The sequence below is a fragment of the Acinonyx jubatus genome, chromosome E4, assembly GCF_027475565.1.
Source record: "Acinonyx jubatus isolate Ajub_Pintada_27869175 chromosome E4, VMU_Ajub_asm_v1.0, whole genome shotgun sequence".
Lineage (NCBI taxonomy): Eukaryota > Metazoa > Chordata > Mammalia > Carnivora > Felidae > Acinonyx > Acinonyx jubatus.
Window position 1 is genome coordinate 6409939 of NC_069395.1, and position 18034 is coordinate 6427972.

At 46.4% G+C, this 18034-nt stretch overlaps 1 protein-coding gene across 7 annotated transcripts in view; it reads left to right on the top strand.

Moving 5' to 3' along the window:
- Positions 1 to 18034, top strand: part of LOC106986764 (carboxyl-terminal PDZ ligand of neuronal nitric oxide synthase protein) — a 281399-nt gene that overhangs the window by 201773 nt on the left and 61592 nt on the right. For 3 of the 7 annotated variants that reach the window (XM_053209649.1, XM_027075068.2, XM_027075070.2), the window contains one exon: positions 7699 to 7772. In XM_053209649.1, coding sequence (XP_053065624.1) covers positions 7699 to 7772 — 74 coding nt within the window. Of the gene's footprint in view, positions 1 to 2367; positions 2469 to 7698; positions 7773 to 18034 lie in introns of all 7 variants that reach the window. The other 4 variants (XM_053209651.1, XM_053209647.1, XM_053209646.1 and 1 more) reach the window with 2 other exon arrangements.

Here is an 18034-nt window from a genome sequence, read left to right on the forward strand (position 1 = left end):
CGCTGACCTTCCGTGGGTTCGTGTGCGTGCCAGAAGGAGCCCTTGGCTGAGGAAGGAAGACCTGGCTCCGAGCCCTGGCTCTTCCCTCCCTCGCTGCGTGGCCGTGGGCAGGTTGTTTCGCCTTCTTGAGCTTCAACTCTCAAGAGTCCGATTAGGTGACCACTTTCACTTTGCCAGCTGGAATATTCTGCACCAGCTCTGGAACCGTGCTGTTGGCCGCTCCCGTATGTCTGTGGGGGTCACCTGTACTTAGGTCCTTGAAGCCTACTGAGCTGTGGATGAAGTAGACCCTAGAGGCCAAGCGGGCTTACGTGTTGTTGCTTCCTGATCCTCTGAGGTCAAACACTTCCCAAGGCAGCCGCCCTTCCCCGCCCCACCGCCTGTCTGGGCCTGGGGAACAGTGCAATGCCTCCTGGCGGGGGGGCGGCGGGGAGAGAAGTGTGTTTACAGGGATTCTCTGTTCTCCCAGGAACTTTCCAAGGGCAGGGGCCACTGTTGTAAGCTCAGCACTTCCTTGGGGGCCTGGTGCATGTGGTGTGTTTTCAGTTATTATGGCTGTCGGCTTGCTGGATGAGGGAACAGGACTTGTGTGTGGTGATATCCTCAAATCAGGAGGAGCTAAACACTTAGCAGTTGGATCAAATGAAGTCTCGTTTGTTACTTTGGGCCATCACCTTCCCCTCCCTCTTCCTCCTCCTCTCGATTTGCCCGTTTGAAGAAGCAGAGACAAGAGCCTTCCCCAAGCTCAGAAAGGCCTCCGTGGAAGTCACTAACGTCGGTGGTATTATGAGTCGGACTTGCTCAGTGACTCTGGTCTGTGGTGCTTGATTCTAGTGTAGGCGGTAGCCAAATATTTTGCGATTATCTCTCCCTGAGACATAAAAAAAAAAATATGCATCTTTTTGGTTATATTCGCAAGTGTCTAAAAAAGGCTGCCGTCTTGAACCGATGCCGGCAGATAATGAATCTCAAATTGCTGTGACTCTTGGTTTATATTTATGGTGTGAACCCCACTATTAAGTGGCTTTGTCATCTTCCAATCAGTATATTTTCCTCAACTCCCAGCCAAACCCAAGTAATTAGTTTTGCTGTGCATATAATAATGATTATTCATTACAATCCCGGAATCACACTCTAGCACTCTTTGCTAGGGAGTGGACTTCTCAATAAGAAGGATTAGTCTTGAACTTCGTCCAAAGGATTTTTCTACAAAAGGACCTGAAGGGCCTCAGTTTCATGTGGTTTCTCTTCTAAACCAATGACTTAGTTGGGATCTCCTAAGGCAACATTCTAGAAAGGCTCCATCGTTCTCATTAACAAATGTTCATTGTATGTCTACCATATTCAAGGAACTGAATAGGATCTGTAAGGGTACTAGACACAGACCCTTTCCAGCAAAATTATTTTTAATGGCACTATCTGTATACGTAGGTCTATAGCTCCTACACAATTGCATGATGGTGATTTATATCTTTCCCCCATGGGCTGTGAGCCTTTAGGGGCAGGGACCCTGTCTTCTCTCTAATCCCGTTTCATCTGTTTGGGAAGGTAGCAGACGAGAGGGAGCAAATTCGTGAAAGTAATGACACTCTAAGATGGTAATGAGACGAGCTAACAGTAATGGCTAACACTGATACTGAGCACCTACCATTTGCCAGGGCTGTTTGATGCACTGTATTACTTAGGAAATGGTCACCATCGTCCTCTGAGGTACGTACCGTTCTTTGTGGAAGAAGGTGTAGCAACTTACCCAAGACCTCACATCCCATCAGAGGTGAAGTCAAGGTTTGAACCAGGTCTGTCTTGCTCAGATAAGTAGATTGTTCCCAGTATCATGTTCTCATGTGTGCACTTACCTCTCAGGCTGCTTGGAAAAAGCCACTCCATAGAAAACGCATCACTAATTAATCCAGGGTCTTTAACTTCTAGCCTGTACTCTGTCAACTGGCCTATCACATTGCGGGAAAACTGGTTCCCTGTCCGAAGAGAAGCATTCGCTATCACGGAAACACAGAACTCAAATCTAATTGAGTGAGAAAAGGAGGCGCTTAGAATTATAGAAGCAGGATTTAGGAGAAAGAACTTCAGAAATGATCTGATCTGATCCCCTGGTTGATGAGTAAGCAAATCAACAAGAGAGGCACAGTGACTGTCCTAGGGTTACCCAGAGATAACTAGGGTACATAGTTACTGATGGAGCCAGGACTAAACTTGGTCTGGTCTTCTTTCTACCCTGTTATGTTTCCAGGCCTTCTTTATTTTCTGCTAACTTTAAAGCATGCACATTAGGAATTGCGCACATTGTGTGAGAATTTACTAGCAAGCACTTCAGTTTTGAAATGTGTTTTCTATATCCAGTATCCATAGGTTATGCCAGAAGATGAGTGATAGCTATATTGTCAGACTAATCCTGTTCCCTCTGGAAGCATGGAGAACTTGTCAAGCTGAGTTAATGAGACTTTTGCAAGGTTATGCTTTGGGCTCTTTGATTTTTTTTTGTTTTGTTTTTGTTTTTGTTTTTTGAGAAATCCCCATTGCTGCCAGGAACATGAATAATGGTAAAGCTTACAGACTTTGCAATGTGCCTACTGATAATTTCCAGTAAGGGTAGGAAATAAATCTCGATACAAATCCTTCCTCCACTTTTGGGGAAGAGCTTCAGAGATGCCATATGCATTTCTGGGCTCCAAAGGGAGACAGAACAGCTATGATGATTATCCCTAACTCTCTTTTGTGGTTTTGGCCCTTCAAGGCAGACCTACGTCTGACCTAGTTCCCAGGTAGTATTCCTTGCCGGGAGATTTTGGAACGTCAAAATGGCTGTAACTTTCCGTAGAGGACTGGCCATTTGCACCCACTAGATACAGGACGTGCTTACCCCATTCAGTGGTCTTATAGGAACATACCCTGTAAGCCCTTTACCATTTGTAGGTGACAGAGAGGGACGTTCTTTGATTCCATCACTTGGAGTAGCAAGGAGAACATGGGTCGTGGAGGGTATACGAGTTGGGTTCAATTACCACTGGACTAGGTGAACTCAGATGGAAGTAAGTTACCATCTCCGAGGCTTAGTGTTTATCTTTTAAGGTTGAGATCAATTTTGATAACGCAAAGGAAGCATTATATAAACATCGTTAAATGAAAGGAAGACTTCTCTCCCGTCTCAACTGGAGAATTTCTTGCGAGGATAGAAAATGAAGCAGTTATAAAATGACTTTCCTGTATTTTTCTCACTTTGTGTTATTCTAGGTCCTCCAAAAAGCACATGCCAAGACAGGATTGAATTCCTGTGAGAGAAAATGGGGGAGGCCCTGGGAGAGGCTGGTAGCTATCCCATTTCTGAGTGGGTCTGATTCCAAGGGGAGGAGAGAGCAAGGAAGGAAGGAAGGGTGGATGAAAGTCTCGTAGATGGCGGTGTGCTCTGAGGAAGGTTTGGCAAGACTGTCAGGAGATTGTGAAGGCAAAGTCCCATGTGGGAGGACTCCTGTGTCTCCCAGAAACGGGCCTGCCCTGTGCACCCCTGAGCACCCCTGATGGGCCGGGAGCATCCCAGAAGCAGGGCCCCTCAAAGAAGCAAGAGGACGGGCTTCAGAATGCCACCCCTGGGATCTTGGTTAAACTCCCTGTAATGGAAGATCGGTAGGGCACATCCTTGCAACGACAACTTCTTAACTCCAGAAAATTCTGACTAGCCAATAACATGACGCAGAGCCTTCCCTCACGTTAAGTTGATCTATCCTGTTGACTTTTTAATTCTCTTGGAGTAAGGAATTGATAAGAAGAAGAGAAGGGGGAGGGGAGACTGATGGCAGAGGGAAGGCATAGAGAGACATGGGTTAGCGAACCCTAGTTCAGGGGCCTCCTGAAGGTCTCGACCGTGCTGTGAGTGTCTTTGGCAGGTGCAGAGGGGACAACAAGCAAGAGAAAGGAGTTACGTGTGTACAGGTACATGTTGGGGGGCTGGCAGACCGCCAGACAGCTGCCCCTAGGGTGCTCCCTCTCCGCTAACATTACCCCTCTCCCCCATCCCTTTATATTTATGGAGCTGGTGAGGGGGCTGATCTTTGCCTCCCTGGGCCTCGCTTATGGGCCTCCCTGCCATACCTGCTTGAACTCTGAATGGTGCCAGTGAGGCCCGCCTGAGCCTGGGCCTCAGGTTGAAGGAGGCTTAAGACCAGCTCGTTCCGTCCTGCTGGTCCTCCTGGGCTGATGGTGGCAAACCCTGCCTCGAAGAGGTGTTGACAGGCTCAGGGACGCACCCTCTCCCTTCCTCCACTCTTCTTCTTTCTCCTCTGCACTCCCATCTGAACTTGAAATGTCTTCCTTTTCTGGCGCATCTTGGAGACTACGGCCAGTGGGTAAACAAAACTGAAAATTCCTACATGTAGCTACCAAGACTCCCGAGACCTTATTTCTAAGCATTAAAAAAAAAAAAAAAATGCTTTCAGATAGAAGAGAGGCATGTGAGTTTCTGAAGACAGTAAAACTACCACTCTCTCTGCCCTCCCCCAAATAAACTTAAAAAAAAAAAAGTGTTTTCTGAAATGTCCAGGTTTCCATTGAAAATCACTTGCCACACCAGAAATGAGGAAAATCTCAACTTGAATGAACAAAAGATAGTCAAGAGACGCCAATACCGAGAGGACAGATGTTAGATGATCTGACAGAGACGTTAAGGCAGCCGTCGTAAAAATACTTCCATGAGCAGTTACGCTCTTGACAGAGAAGAAGTGGAAAGTGTCAGCAAAGACGTAGAAGAAAGCAGAACCAAATGGAAATGTTAGAACTAAAACCTGCAACTCCCGAAATCAGATGTAAATAAACAGGCTTAGCAGCAGAGAGGTGGTGCTTTCCAGACATGAATTAAATCAACCTCCGGCAGGACATGTGGTCCTAAATATAGATGTGGCTTAACTTAATATTTGATTACTTAATATTTCTATTATGCTTTTGCCCCCACATCAAGCCATATTTGAAACCTTATATTTTGCTGTGTAAAGAATTCCTGTGGTGAACGTTTATAGTGTGTGTTTAAAATAGGCATCCATGGGGCGCCCAGGGGACTCAGTCGGTTGAGCTTCTGCCTTCAGCTCAGGTCATGATCTCACGGCTTGTGAGTTTGAGCCCTGAGTCGGGCTCTGTGCTGACAGCTTGGAGCCTGGAGGCTGCTTCAGATTCTGTGTCTCCCTCTCTCTCTGCCCCACCCCTACCTGTGCTTGCCCACGCGCACTCTCTCTCATTCTCTCATAAATGAATGAATGAATGAATGAATGAATGAATGAATAAATAAGTAAATACAGGCATCCAAATTATGAGTTACTTTGCCTCTGAGAACTCTCAGTGTGTCCGTTGGAAACTGGCCTAACATGTGCCAGGAAGGGTAGGAGGCGGCTAAAAATACTATCAACCGATCCTTGCTGGGTTAAGAGCAGTATCACAGCCAGAACAGAGATAGGAATGTGTGTCTGCAGATTAGACCACATGTAAATCAGGAAGGGATTCAGGCCAGAGTAGCAGGTGTTGAGGGGGGCATTGGCAAATACAGTGGGTACGAAGGGGGCACCTGGATGGCTCAGTTGGTTTAGCGTCCCACTTGGACTCAGGTCGTGATCTCACATTTTGTGAGTTCAAGGCCCACGTTGGGCTGTGCTGGCAGCTTGGAGCCCGGAGCCCGCTTCGGATTCTGTGTCTCCCTCTCTCTCTGCCCCTCCCTGGCTCGCCCTCTGTGTCTCTCTCTCAAGAATAAACATTAAAAAAAAATGTTTTTTAAGAGGGGTACAAAGAAGGTCAGCTAGGGTAGTGAGAAATCCAGAAGACTTGTCTGCTGAGGAATGTTGACAAAGCCTGGGGTGATTTAGTTCAAAGAAGAGAGTCTGCTTTGGCTGTGTTTTTATGCATCTAGAGAGTTCCTATTTAGAAAAAGATGTACTCTCCTTCTTTCTGGATTTGCTCCAAATGGGCCATTCCTGTATTAAAATCTTGCAGGGCAATGAGTAGCAGTTACAGGAAGGTAACTTTTGAAAAAAAAATAGTTAATTCTTTTTTTTGCTTTTTTTAAAGTTTATTTATTTATTTTTGAGGGAGAGAGTTGGAGAGGAGCAGAGAGAGGGAGGGAGAGGGAATCCCAAGCGGGCTCTGCACTGTCGGCGCAAAGCCCGATGCGGGGCTTGAACCCACGAACCGCGAGATCAGGACATGAGCCCAAATCAGCGCTTAGAGATTTAACCGGTTGAGCCATCCGGGTGTCCCCCCAAAACAGTTAATTCTTGAAGCTGAGTTTCCTTATCTGTAAAACAGCGTTTGATACCTAATGCTTGTAAGCCCGTCAAAAAGCCACCTCTGTGGGTTGGATTGGTATTGAATAAGAGTTTGGGGGTGAAATGGCGTGTGTGTGTGTGTGTGTGTGTGTGTGTGTGTGTGTGTGTGTGCGCGCGCGCGCGCGCACGTACATACACCTGCCAGGTGCGTACGGGGTTGTGTTTGAGTGTTCACGCTGGAGAAATGCTTCAGGCCGAAGGGGCCTGAATATAGTCCCCCCTCCCCGGCCCCGGGGGAGGCCTCTGTCTTCACACCCCCAGCGCTTTGAGAGCCACTGCCCTGTGCTCTCTGACAAACCCCCAGAGCTGACGGTGCTCGTTTCACGGTGATTAATCCAACATACACTTGCTTGCCTTTCACTCTGCTTGATCCCCATCGACGGAGAGAGGACTGTGAGACTCCCAGGTTGTCCTGGGCAGCACCGCCCCTGCGGCAGAAGCCAGTGAAGGTGCAGCAGGAGCCCCTGTCCCTGCACCTGGGGACCTGGGAGGTGGGGGTGCTCCTCCCCTCATCAAGCATCTGGGGCCTCTGGAACTGCCCCTGAGTCCTCTGCCCTAGCCCTCACCCCCATCGTGTCCTCGTCTCCAGCTGCTCAGGGGTGTCCTTTGTGTTCACCGTGAGTTAGGTTCCCAGCCAGCACGACTGTCCTCTTGGGTGACTACAAATGCGTTAGTTAACTCTCCAGGCCTGTATCCAGCTTTGTCCCCTTTGAGGAAGGGAGGGTGAGAATTACACTTCCTTTGCTTTTGACAGCACCATTCACAGCTCTGCCCCCTTCTCCCTTTTTAAAAAAATATTTATTTTGAGAGAGTGAGTGAGTGAGCAGGGGAGGGAGGGAGGGAGCGAGGGAGGGAGAAAGAGAGAGAGAGAGAGAGAGAGAGAGAGAGAGAGAGAGAATCCTAAGCAGGCTCCACGCTGCCAGTGCAGAGCCAGACGCAGGGCTCAAAGTCACGTCCCATGAGATTATGAGCTGAGCCCAAACCAAGAGTCAGACGCTTAACCGTCTGAGCCCCCGGGTGCCCCTCCTTCTCCCTTTTGTTCCTCCTGCTTCTCCCACTCCTCTGGAGTGATATATCATCTTTTTTTTCCCCTTGGCGATTTCTCCATGAAATTTTGATTTAGAGTCTGCTTGTGGCCCCCTGGGGTGGCCTTGGCTCCCACCTGCCTCCTGTGCCCCGGAGAGACAGTCTCCTTAAAGTGTTTGAAGGAAACCGCTCAGACCAGACACGATGTTTTCCATTTGGCCTCTGGATCCCTGGGCGCCAGGCCTCTTGGAAGAAGTCAGGCCAGGAGCAAGTGCATGCGTTTGCATAGGCATCAGTAGCTCAATGTCTGCCCTGGTTCTGTAGCGGAGGACAAGCCTAACTTATTCATTTACAGCTTGTTTTATTGCAGAAAAAGGAGTGGACGTGGGATGAAAGCAAGATGCTGGTGATGCAGGACCCCATCTACAGGTAAGAGCCCCATCCCTACCTGTTGTCCCTTGGAGCTGTCAGGCTGGTGGGTCCAGACAAGTCCAAATAAATTTCTACTGCATGTCTCTTCTGAGACCTGTGGTTTCTAGACACGTAAGTACAAGAAGCAAATCGACCTCGTCTTGAAGATTGAGTGGAAAATTCTTCTCGGGCTCAATTGCGCCGTCTGGAAACGGTGAAGGGTTTTTGCCTGGTGTTTAGGCCAAATCTTTTGGTTGTAGTTTGAGACTTTTCCGTTTTGTGCTAGTTTTATCTTAACTGAAACTTCATAATTGCATATCTGTTCCACCTCTCTGCCCCTTCAGAAACTGAGTGCAGATAAAGGGTTTGTGATCTTTTGGAAAAGCAGAAAGTCCCACGTATAATCCCTAGAAATTGCTTTCACAGTGAGACTGGTGGGATTCCCCTAGAGATCAGATGTGTGCTCGCTGGGCAGGGGAATACCTGATGGTCACGACACGGCCGCCAGGGCCTGCTTTAGACCCTCGGTGGGACCTTGATTCACCGTGTGACTCTTGTGCCCCAGACTTCGCTGACCGAGCCCCATCCACCCCACCCCTACCTCCTCCTTGTTTTCTTCACTGACAGAATGGGTATGAGCGCTTCCTTTGGGATTTGGGGGAACCTAGATTTCAGTGTTTCATCTCCCCTCAAATGACTTGCTTCGGATGACAAAATGGATAAAGGTTGGGACTCAACCGACAAGTTGGCAACATGGTGGCCAGTCAAAGAGCGGATGCCTATGAAGTGAAATTTCCATGCGTTCAAACAAATACACAAGTGTGAAAACTCTCGTGTCAGGTCCTGTGCTGGGTGATTGAGTGGATGATTCAAGTGAGTAAGTCACGGTCCGTTGTTCTTGGGGAGCGTTGGTCTAGAAGAAAATGGGGTCCCAAACCAGTCACTACAGCACAAGACCACGCGTCTGACACCACCAATTTCTTTCTCCAGGTTCCTGTTGTGCTTTTAAACGTTTGTGGACATGTTACAGCGTGTTATTGTCCAAGTCTTTTGCCAGTAAACTACGAGGCTTTTGCCGGTAAAGAACTATGCCCAGCTCACATTTGTATTTCCAGCACCAAGCCTCTGTGAATCTGGCCTAGATGCGTCATTTAATAAATGTGTGATGGGCAGTTGGAGAAATGCACTGAGCTGATATCTGAAAATTAACTTAAGTGTTGGAGTGAGTCACAGAGGGGAGTAATCACTTTCTACTTGAGCGATAAGGAAAGAAACAGATTGCATCAGGACTGGGCTCGAAGGGTGTGAATGGATGAACCCCTACCTGCCATTTGCATTTTGTAAAAGGAAGAATTTCTTGTTTCTTGGGTTCTCCCCACCCCCTGCAGTGGCACATACACATACAAAGGCACCTCATCGTGGACGCTCCTCATGGATTCGAATCTTGCCTTTGCTTGGTTGAAAGGACTTTGCCCAAAGTTATAACGACTTTGCCCAAACAAGCTGTCAATTTTATTTATTTTTTATAACAGCTTTATTTTGAGCTTTAAATTGAGCATACTTAAATGTGATTAATTTGGTAAGTTTTGACCTACGTGTACACTTCTAAAACCTAAAACCATCACCTTGGTCAAGATGAGGGGTATATGTTGCCCCCAAAAGTTTCCTTGTGTGCCCACGTATAATCTTCCCACCCCTCCCTGCCCGACCTCCCTCCCTCCTGCCTCCTACATCCCCAGGCAACTACTGATCTCCCTTCTGTTGTTCTAGATGAGTCTGTTTTTTTCTCGAATTTTGTGCAGAGTCCTACAGTGTATCCCTTTGGGGGGGCCTGGCTTCTTTCCTTAAGGAATCATTCCTTGTCATTGTATGTATCAGTAGCGTATCACTTTTTAGTACCAAATGGGATTCCACTATATGAGTATAACTCAGTGTGCTTAGCCATTCACCTGTTGGTGGTTTCCAGTTCGGGGCTATTACAATGAAAGCTTCTGTGTTCACTACAAGTATTTGTATGGACATACAGTTTCCTGTTTCTTTGGAGAATACACCAAGAGTCGAATGACTAATTATACAGTAGGGGTGTGTGTGTGTATTTATTTTTATTTATGTATTTTTAATGAAACAGTTCTGCTAGTGGAGTTTGAGACTTCCACTTCCTGCACATCTTTGCCAACATGTGATATTGTCAGTTTTTTTCTTAAAGTTCAGCCCTTCAAGTAGGTATGTATTAGTATCTCACTGTGGTTTTCATTTGCATTTCCTAATGACTAATGATGTTGAACATCTTTTCATCTTCTGTGCCCTTGGTGTATCTTTTGTTAAGCATCTGTTGAAATCTTTAGCCCCTTTTTGATTGTGGTGTTTTGTTTTCTTACTGAATTTTGAGAGTTTTTGGTAAATTTTGAATGCATATCCTTTATCAGGTATCTGGTTTGCAAATATTTTTTTTCCAAGTCTGGTTTGTCTTTTCTCTTAACAATGTCTTTTGAAGAGCAGACGTTTGCTTTTGATGAAGTCCAAATTATCAATTTTTTCAATGGATGGATTGCATTTTTGGTGTCGTAGCTAAGAAACCTTTGATTGACTCAAGATCACAAAGACTTTCTTCTAAGCGCTACATTTAGGTGTGTGATCTACTTTGATTCATTTGTTAATATAATGTGAGGGATATATCAAAGGTTTTGTTTTTCCTCCTGTACGCGGATGTCCACTTCCAACCTCATTTGTTGGAAAGACTGTTCTTAGCTGAAGTACCATTGTTGAAAATCCATTACCCCTCTCTGTGTAATTTATTTCAGAACTCTTTCTTCTGTTCCATCCATCCAGGTGTCTGTCATGATGCCAGAACCACAGTGTCTTGTAGCTTAATAAAAATTCCTGGGAGAGGGGGCGCCTGGGTGGCTCAGTTGGGTGGGCATCCAGCTCTTGATTTCAGCTCAGGTCATGATCTTATGGTTCATGAGTTTGAACCCTGCATCGGGCTCTGTACTGACAGCATAGAGCCTACTTGGGATTCTCTCTCTCTCTCTCTCTCTCTCTCTCTCTCTCTCTCTCAAAGAATTAATAGGCTTAAAATAATTTTTTCAAATCAGGTAGTTTATCTTCTAACTACTCTTTTTATAAAGATTACTTTCAATTAGTATTAGTATGGCGCATCTTTTTTCATTCATTCACTTTTAAGAAGAAATATGCTTTTTTGTGCCTCTTGAATTTGGAGTTGTGAGTTCAAGCCCCATGTTGGGTATAGAGATTACTTAAAAATGAAATCTTTAAAAATATATATATGCTTTTTGGTGGGAGGGTAGAAAACAGCAAAGAAATCTTAAATCTTACAGTGAATTTTAAACAATATTTTTTGGGGGTGCGCCTGGGTGGTGCAGTTGGTTCAGTGACCAACTCTTGGTTTTGGCTCAGATCATGATCTTGAAGCTTTGTGGGTGCTTGGGGTTTCTTCTCTATCTCTCTCTCTGCCCCTCCCCCATCCACACTGTCTCTGTCTCTCTCTCTCTCAAAATAAATAAATACACTTAAAATAATAATGATTTAAAATTTTTTAAAAAATCTTTTAATTTTATTTATTTAATTTACATCCAAGTTAGTTAGCGTATAGTGCTATAATGATTTCAGGAGTAGGTTCCAGCGATTCATCCCCTGTGTATAACACCCAGTGCTCATCCCAACAAGTGTAAAAATTTTTTTAATTTTAAGGTAGGGTCCATGCCCAACATAGGGCTTGAAGTCACAACCCTCAGATCTGTTGGGCAACGCCTCCCCCCGCCATAAAGAAACCCCCTACAGCAGACTTTCTGGTTGTAGGTCTCTCATGGATAGCTTCTTAACCTATCAGAATTCAGCAGCCCACATGTATGAACAAGGGCATGAAGTTTCCCCAGTGTTGTCCCAGGTTTCTAGATACTTCTTTCCCACTTATGTATTAAATTGGGTGTTTTCGGCCCCTGTACTTGTAAATTTGTACGTCTGTGTGTTATGGGTAGATGAAAGAGGACTTTATTCTAAACTGTGTGCCCCATTTCATCATCACTAAGGACATTTATCATCATGATAATATGGGGACATTTACAAATGCGCTTTCTTTGTATACTGTTTCTTCCCCTCAGGAACCCCTCTGGTTTGATTGACTGGCATTGCCAAAGAATGCATAATTGCTTTTGGCTTTTATGTGTCTTTATTTTTTTTTTTTAATGTTGATTTATTTTTGAGAGAGAAACCGAGCATGAGTGGGGCAGGGGCAGAGAGAGAGGGAGACACAGAATCCGAAGCAGACTCCAGGCTCTGAGCGGTTAGCACAGAGCCGGATATGGGGCTTGAACTCACGAACCGCGAGATCATGACCTGAGCCGAAGTCGGACGCTTGCCCACTGAGCCACCCAGGCGCCCCTGCAGAAACACTGGGTCACTGCAGCATTTGCTTGCGGAAAACCCCTTTGTGGTACAATACATTCTTCCCAGCCAAAAGAAATGCCTTTACCACATCGGTAACGGAGTCCTCTTTTATTGACTCAGATGTTAAATTTAATTTTTTTTTGCATCTCTCACATAGACTAATAGAAGCATGGGTTTTTTTTTATTGTGATGAAATACATAGAACATAAAATTTGCCATTTTAACAATTTTCAGCGTACAGATTAGTGGCATCGATTACACTTAGAGTGTTGTGCAGCCGTCCCCACCTTCCAGACCCTTTCCATCGTTCTAAACAGGAGCTTTGTCCCCATCAGCAGGGACCCCTTATTCCCCCTCACCAAGCCCCAGGCGACCTCTAAATTCATGGAATTTTACGAGGTTAAACACGCTGTGGTGGACTTGTCGTCCAGCTTCCCCCACTTGCAGGAGACCTCCGTCCTCTGTGCTGATTTGCTGTGACCGTGCTTTTCACCATGTTTATGTAAGTTTTGTCCCCTTGATCCTAGCTCTCTTCCCTGGAGCCACAAATACATAGACCTCATTTCCCTAACGTTCCCGAAGCCTTTCTTCATTGTGCTTTTCTTTTCTAGACTTCCTGATTTCAGAGCACATTATTTCCTCTTAAAATATGTTAGAATATTTTTAATGTTTATTTTTTGAGAGAGGGAGACTGTGAGCGGGAGAGGGGCAGAGAGAAAGGGAGACAGAGAATCCAGAGCAAGCTCCATCCGGACTGTCAGCACAGACCTCAGTGTGGGGCTCGAACTCATGAGCTGTGAGACCACGACCTGAGCTGAAATCAGGAGTTGGATGCTTAACCGACTGGGCCAGCCGGGCGCCCCAAAATACGTTAGAATTTAATACCGAATCCCAGATGTTGTCTTACCAGTGTAAAATACAGAGAACAGTTTTACTCTCACGATACGGACTTTTGCATTCATTTTTAAAGAATGACATCATGCTATATTTTTCTTGTTTAACATACTGTTAGGACCTGGGTCATGATGGATTTATTGTCCAGAATCCTTAGGATTATGTCATGGCCTTTAATCCAGATTTTTTACTCATTCTTTATTCCTGCAGTTTTCTCTGTTTTATTTTTCAACCTAAATACAAGAAGTTACGTAGATCGTCGCCATATTAGATATAATTCTTTTGAACCCATTATTCAGAGTGTTTGATTTGTGTGTGTGTATGTGAATCAGGATTTATCGAGTAGGGAAGCAGGCAACTATGAGTGTTTGGGCCTAAGGAAGTTGTTACCGGATTTGGACCTACACCATTGCAGCAGGACCCAAGAAGTAAAAAGTCCACACAAGACCTGAAAGGAGCCATGAGCCAGCCCCGCTGTGGCTTATAAGTCAGAGTTCACAGGATGCCAGGCGGGGCCACGTGCGAGAGCGGCATTGCAGAGGGGACAGGTGCAGACCTCTGCGGAAGGCTGTTGACTCTTCCTGGCTGCCGCCTTTTAGTTAGCTGAGATGCTTCTGTTCAGGGTCCTTGCTGTTCAGGGGGGCTGGCAGTTACGAGGGAGGACATTTATGAAGGAGAGCCAGCTATGGAGCACAGAAGAGTGAGGCCACCCTCGGTTCGCCGATACCTCAATGTCCGTTTCTTCCCACTGTAGCCGGGGATGATGCTTCAGAGCGTAGCTGTTCCTGCTTTATTTCCTCCGCCCAAATGCCACACAGGTTTCTCTCATGAGCCATCCTGCACAGCAGCTCTATAGTGTGAGGAGAGCCAAGTTCTGGTTCAGCAGAACTGACCCACTGTGAAACCATCACACCAGATGGTAACAGGTGAACTGTCCCTCTGAGCTTTCAGTCAAGTGTAACTTGAATAAGAACATTTCATACCGTATCAGTGATACGGTAAGGCTGTCGAATAGAACAGGATTCGGCCTGAAAAATGAAGGCTTCATGTCTTATTTTTCCTTGTTTCAGGTTTCACATCCCATATTTTACCCTTTCTGGTTTAATGGCATGCTTTTTTTCTTTTTTAAGTTAAAAAATAGCTCTGGAATAGTGGTACCATTACAGAAGTCACTGTGCTTTTGAAATTTCTCAGTCTTATTAGGAACCGAAGGAATTACCCGTCCCCTGGAGGTTTCTGATACCGGGGGCCAGACATACAAACAAAAATCCTTCTTTTTAACCAAAGGAAGTAAATTAATTGACCTGAAGTCTTTAGGAGCCAGACTGGGGGAAGGTCTCCAGTCTTGAGTATAAATGACCAAACCAAGTAGGGTCCCCCTAGGGTGTCCAGCCAGTTCTCAGAAATGTCATTAATTAACACGCCAGCAGTTGGTGAGAGGAGACATTAGAGGAGGTACGTTCCAGTTTGGGGCCCTCCACTTTGAGCTGTGCTGTGATTTGGAACAAGTCAGAGATAAATTATTCAGGGCTAGCTGGGGAAGGGAGGAAAGGACGCCTGGAGAGCTCCGATATGTATTGTTGATTGTGCCAGGCATCGAGGAAAACAGTGGTTTATCAGTGTGGGTCCAATCGGAAGACAGAATTCACACAGTGATTTACACAGAAGAATTATAAAGAATCATTCAGCTGTAACAAAACAGCACCTTTAAATTGGAAAGAGCACTCTGAACAGTCCTCTAGAGCTGAAAGAGAACATACGAGGAAGGACAAACTCGCGGGGGGGGGGCTCCCCCAGGCTGGAGTTCATTTTCGTTTGTAGGAGGTGTGTTAGAGCCACTGGGCAGCAGAGAAGCTTGCTGAGTGGCCGAGGCCAGAGCTGGTCCCCGGATGCTGGGAAAATAGAAAGCATCCCTTTTGGGGGCTGGGTCCAGAGCGGCAGCAGGTGCACAGAGGGAATCGGGGCATCCCTGTGGGGTGGAGGCCTGGAGCAGCCAGAGTCTTTTCTGGGAGGGCTGGGGGGAGGTGATCACCAGGGATGCCAGGTTACCGAGGGGCCGTGGCTGGGACAGAACATCACCCGATATCCTCGTACCTACGCTGTTGATTAACTCGGTAGCACCTGCCACCAACAAGACCAGCCCTTTCCTCCCACACATCCTTCACCTACACAGGCAAACCCGAACGGCCTGCTTGCCGGAAAGGACGTGCTTGGAGGGATTCTGTCCATTATCCGAGTATTATTGAAAGAGCAAGAAATTGACCCTATCTGGTTGAGCAAGACCTCGTCCCTGCCCTCAAAGGATCTACAGTCAGACGAGACCGGACCAAGGTTACGTCAATCATAAAGGCAACCCCATGTGTAGAACCAGTCATCCCCGTTCTTAGGATGAAATGAAGCTTCAGACGTCGTAGGTGACTCTCCCATGATCACGAACTAGTTAATCGTTGGAGGACTGTCCTCCCCGGGCTTCTGTCCTTAGGGTGGGCACGCTGCTGTGTTCAGTGGCATCCCCCTTTTAAGATAAACCCACACATTCATTTGCCTTCATGTTTTTATCACTTCAGAGTTACCCATCAAAATGCAGAACATTTTGCAGGACAGAAAGCCCTGGGTTTTAAGGTGAATGAACTGTTTTCTCTCCTGGGGATTGCTAAACCTGTGACATTTGGGAGTGTCTTGGAAAATAAGGGACTATGGTAGCATATTTCACTTAGTTAGCAGCCAACAGTTGCAATGATCCAACCAGACAGAATGAAGGCGACGTGAGTACCCTCAGATTCAGGAATCACATTAAATGACAAGCAAAGTAAAGAAAAAGAATTTGATTTTTTTTTAATGTTTACTTATTTATTTTGAGAGTGCATGTGAGCAGGAGAGGGAGAGAGAGAGAAAGAGAGAAAATGAATCCCAAGCAGGCTCCACACAGCCCAATGTCAGCACAGAGCCTGGCATGGAGCTCGAACCCACGAACTGTGAGATCATGACCTGAGCTAAAATCAAGAGTTGGACGTTTAACTGACTGAACCATCCAGGCACCCCGAAAGAGTTTGATTTTTTTTAAAGAGTTTGATTCTTAAACTCTAGACTAGTAATGAAACCACAGAATGTGGAAGACACCGATTTTAAAATCATCCAGATCAGAAAAAAATACATTGCTTATAAAGGAACACAATTAGGCTGATAGCAAAACTGGAAGACAGAAGACAGTGGATTATCTTTAAGAATATGGGGGGTTGGGTTAAGTGCCAAAGCTTAGAAAGTATCCTCTCATACTTTGTTTTTATGAAAGTGGGGTAGAAAAAATCCTAGGCAGCATTTTTAAAGACTTGCAAATAAACGAGAGAGCATCCACCCTAAGAGAGAGTAAGGACAGAAGAAAGGCTGGCGTTCAGGAGGGTGGAATGCATAGTGACTCATAAAGGAGAAGTTTTATCAGAGGAGGGGACAGGGTCTGCCAGCCTCTTGCTAGGGAGAGGAGGGAGAAGCACGGGGCCACAAATTGGAAATCAGCAGTGGAATCAAACAAATTGACATTTTTTTTTTAATTTTTTTTTTCAACGTTCATTTTATTTTTTGGGACAGAGAGAGACAGAGCATGAACGGGGGAGGGGCAGAGAGAGAGGGAGACACAGAATCGGAAACAGGCTCCAGGCTCTGAGCCATCAGCCCAGAGCCCGACGCGGGGCTCGAACTCCCGGACCGCGAGATCGTGACCTGGCTGAAGTCGGACGCTTAACCGACTGCGCCACCCAGGCGCCCCATAAATTGACATTTTTAAAAGGAGATGATAATAATACCCCTAGAAAGGCAGAAAGTCGAGGTCCCATGGGATTAAGATAACAGGTTTAAAAAATATGTTATTTTTTAATGGAATCAGATACTATCCTAACCTGTAATATATAGGTAGAATCCCGTAATTAGGAGAAAAGATAGAATACGTAGTAATTACTTACACTGTTGTTTTGTGGATCCAGAAAAGCTGTCAGGATTCTTAGAGGTGGCTCTCCAACATCCAGGCTGCCCCCCCACAAAATCGGATCAAGACCTCCCAGGTAGACAGCTCTACTCTCCAACCTCCCTCCCTTCGTAGCTCCACACGCCCAAGTCCCCACCTCAGACTGCTCCATTGCCATAGGAGTGGGACAGGGGGCCCGGGTACCGGGGGTCCTGGAAGGTCAGAGAAGAATGAGCAGATCTGGAGCTCAGACACCTGGGTCCCATTTGTGCTCTGTGCTGTACAAGGGACAGGGCGATTGCATCTTCCCATATATCTTTTTAATTTTTTAATGTTTATTCTTGAGAGAGAGACAAACATTGAATCGGGGAGGGGCAGTGAGAGAGGAAGACACAGAATCTGAAGCAGGCTTCAGGCTCTGAGCTGTCAGCGCAGAGCCTGAGCCGGGGCTCGAACTCACGAACCGTGAGATCATGACCTGAGCCACCCAGGCGCCCCTGCATCTTCCCATATTTTTCTGAGATTGAGCCTCCTCCAGCCTTCCAGCATGGGAGGGCCTTGAGGGGCCCCTGCTGGACTGGAACCAGGGATCTGGAGGCAGCCTGACCTGTAGATCTCTCCCAGGCTCCTCCTGTCTTTTCCGGACCCGCCCGTGGAGGGATGGGAGTATCCATCAGTGCAGCGAGTAACGTTTCATGTAGAGTTGATGTTTTTATTCCCTCTGGTGTCAGAACCTTTCATAGACTGTGCCTTTTCATACATATGCATGAGTAGGAATTGCCCGATTTTCTGCATGGAGAAACTTACGAAGTAAGAGGGGAAAGCGTATCCTTCGTGCTCTCTGGCTTCAGTTAGTTCCCCGGGGGTGCTCTGTGATCCCTCATTCACCCCGGCGTTAATTCCCCTCGGTGCCAAGTCCTTTTCACCTGCTTCTACCTGTGGGCTCTGTGCACCCTCCCTCTCCCTAGGTGACCCCCGTCTTCCGTGAGCTTCCTCCGCATCCGCCTCCCCTTCCACACAT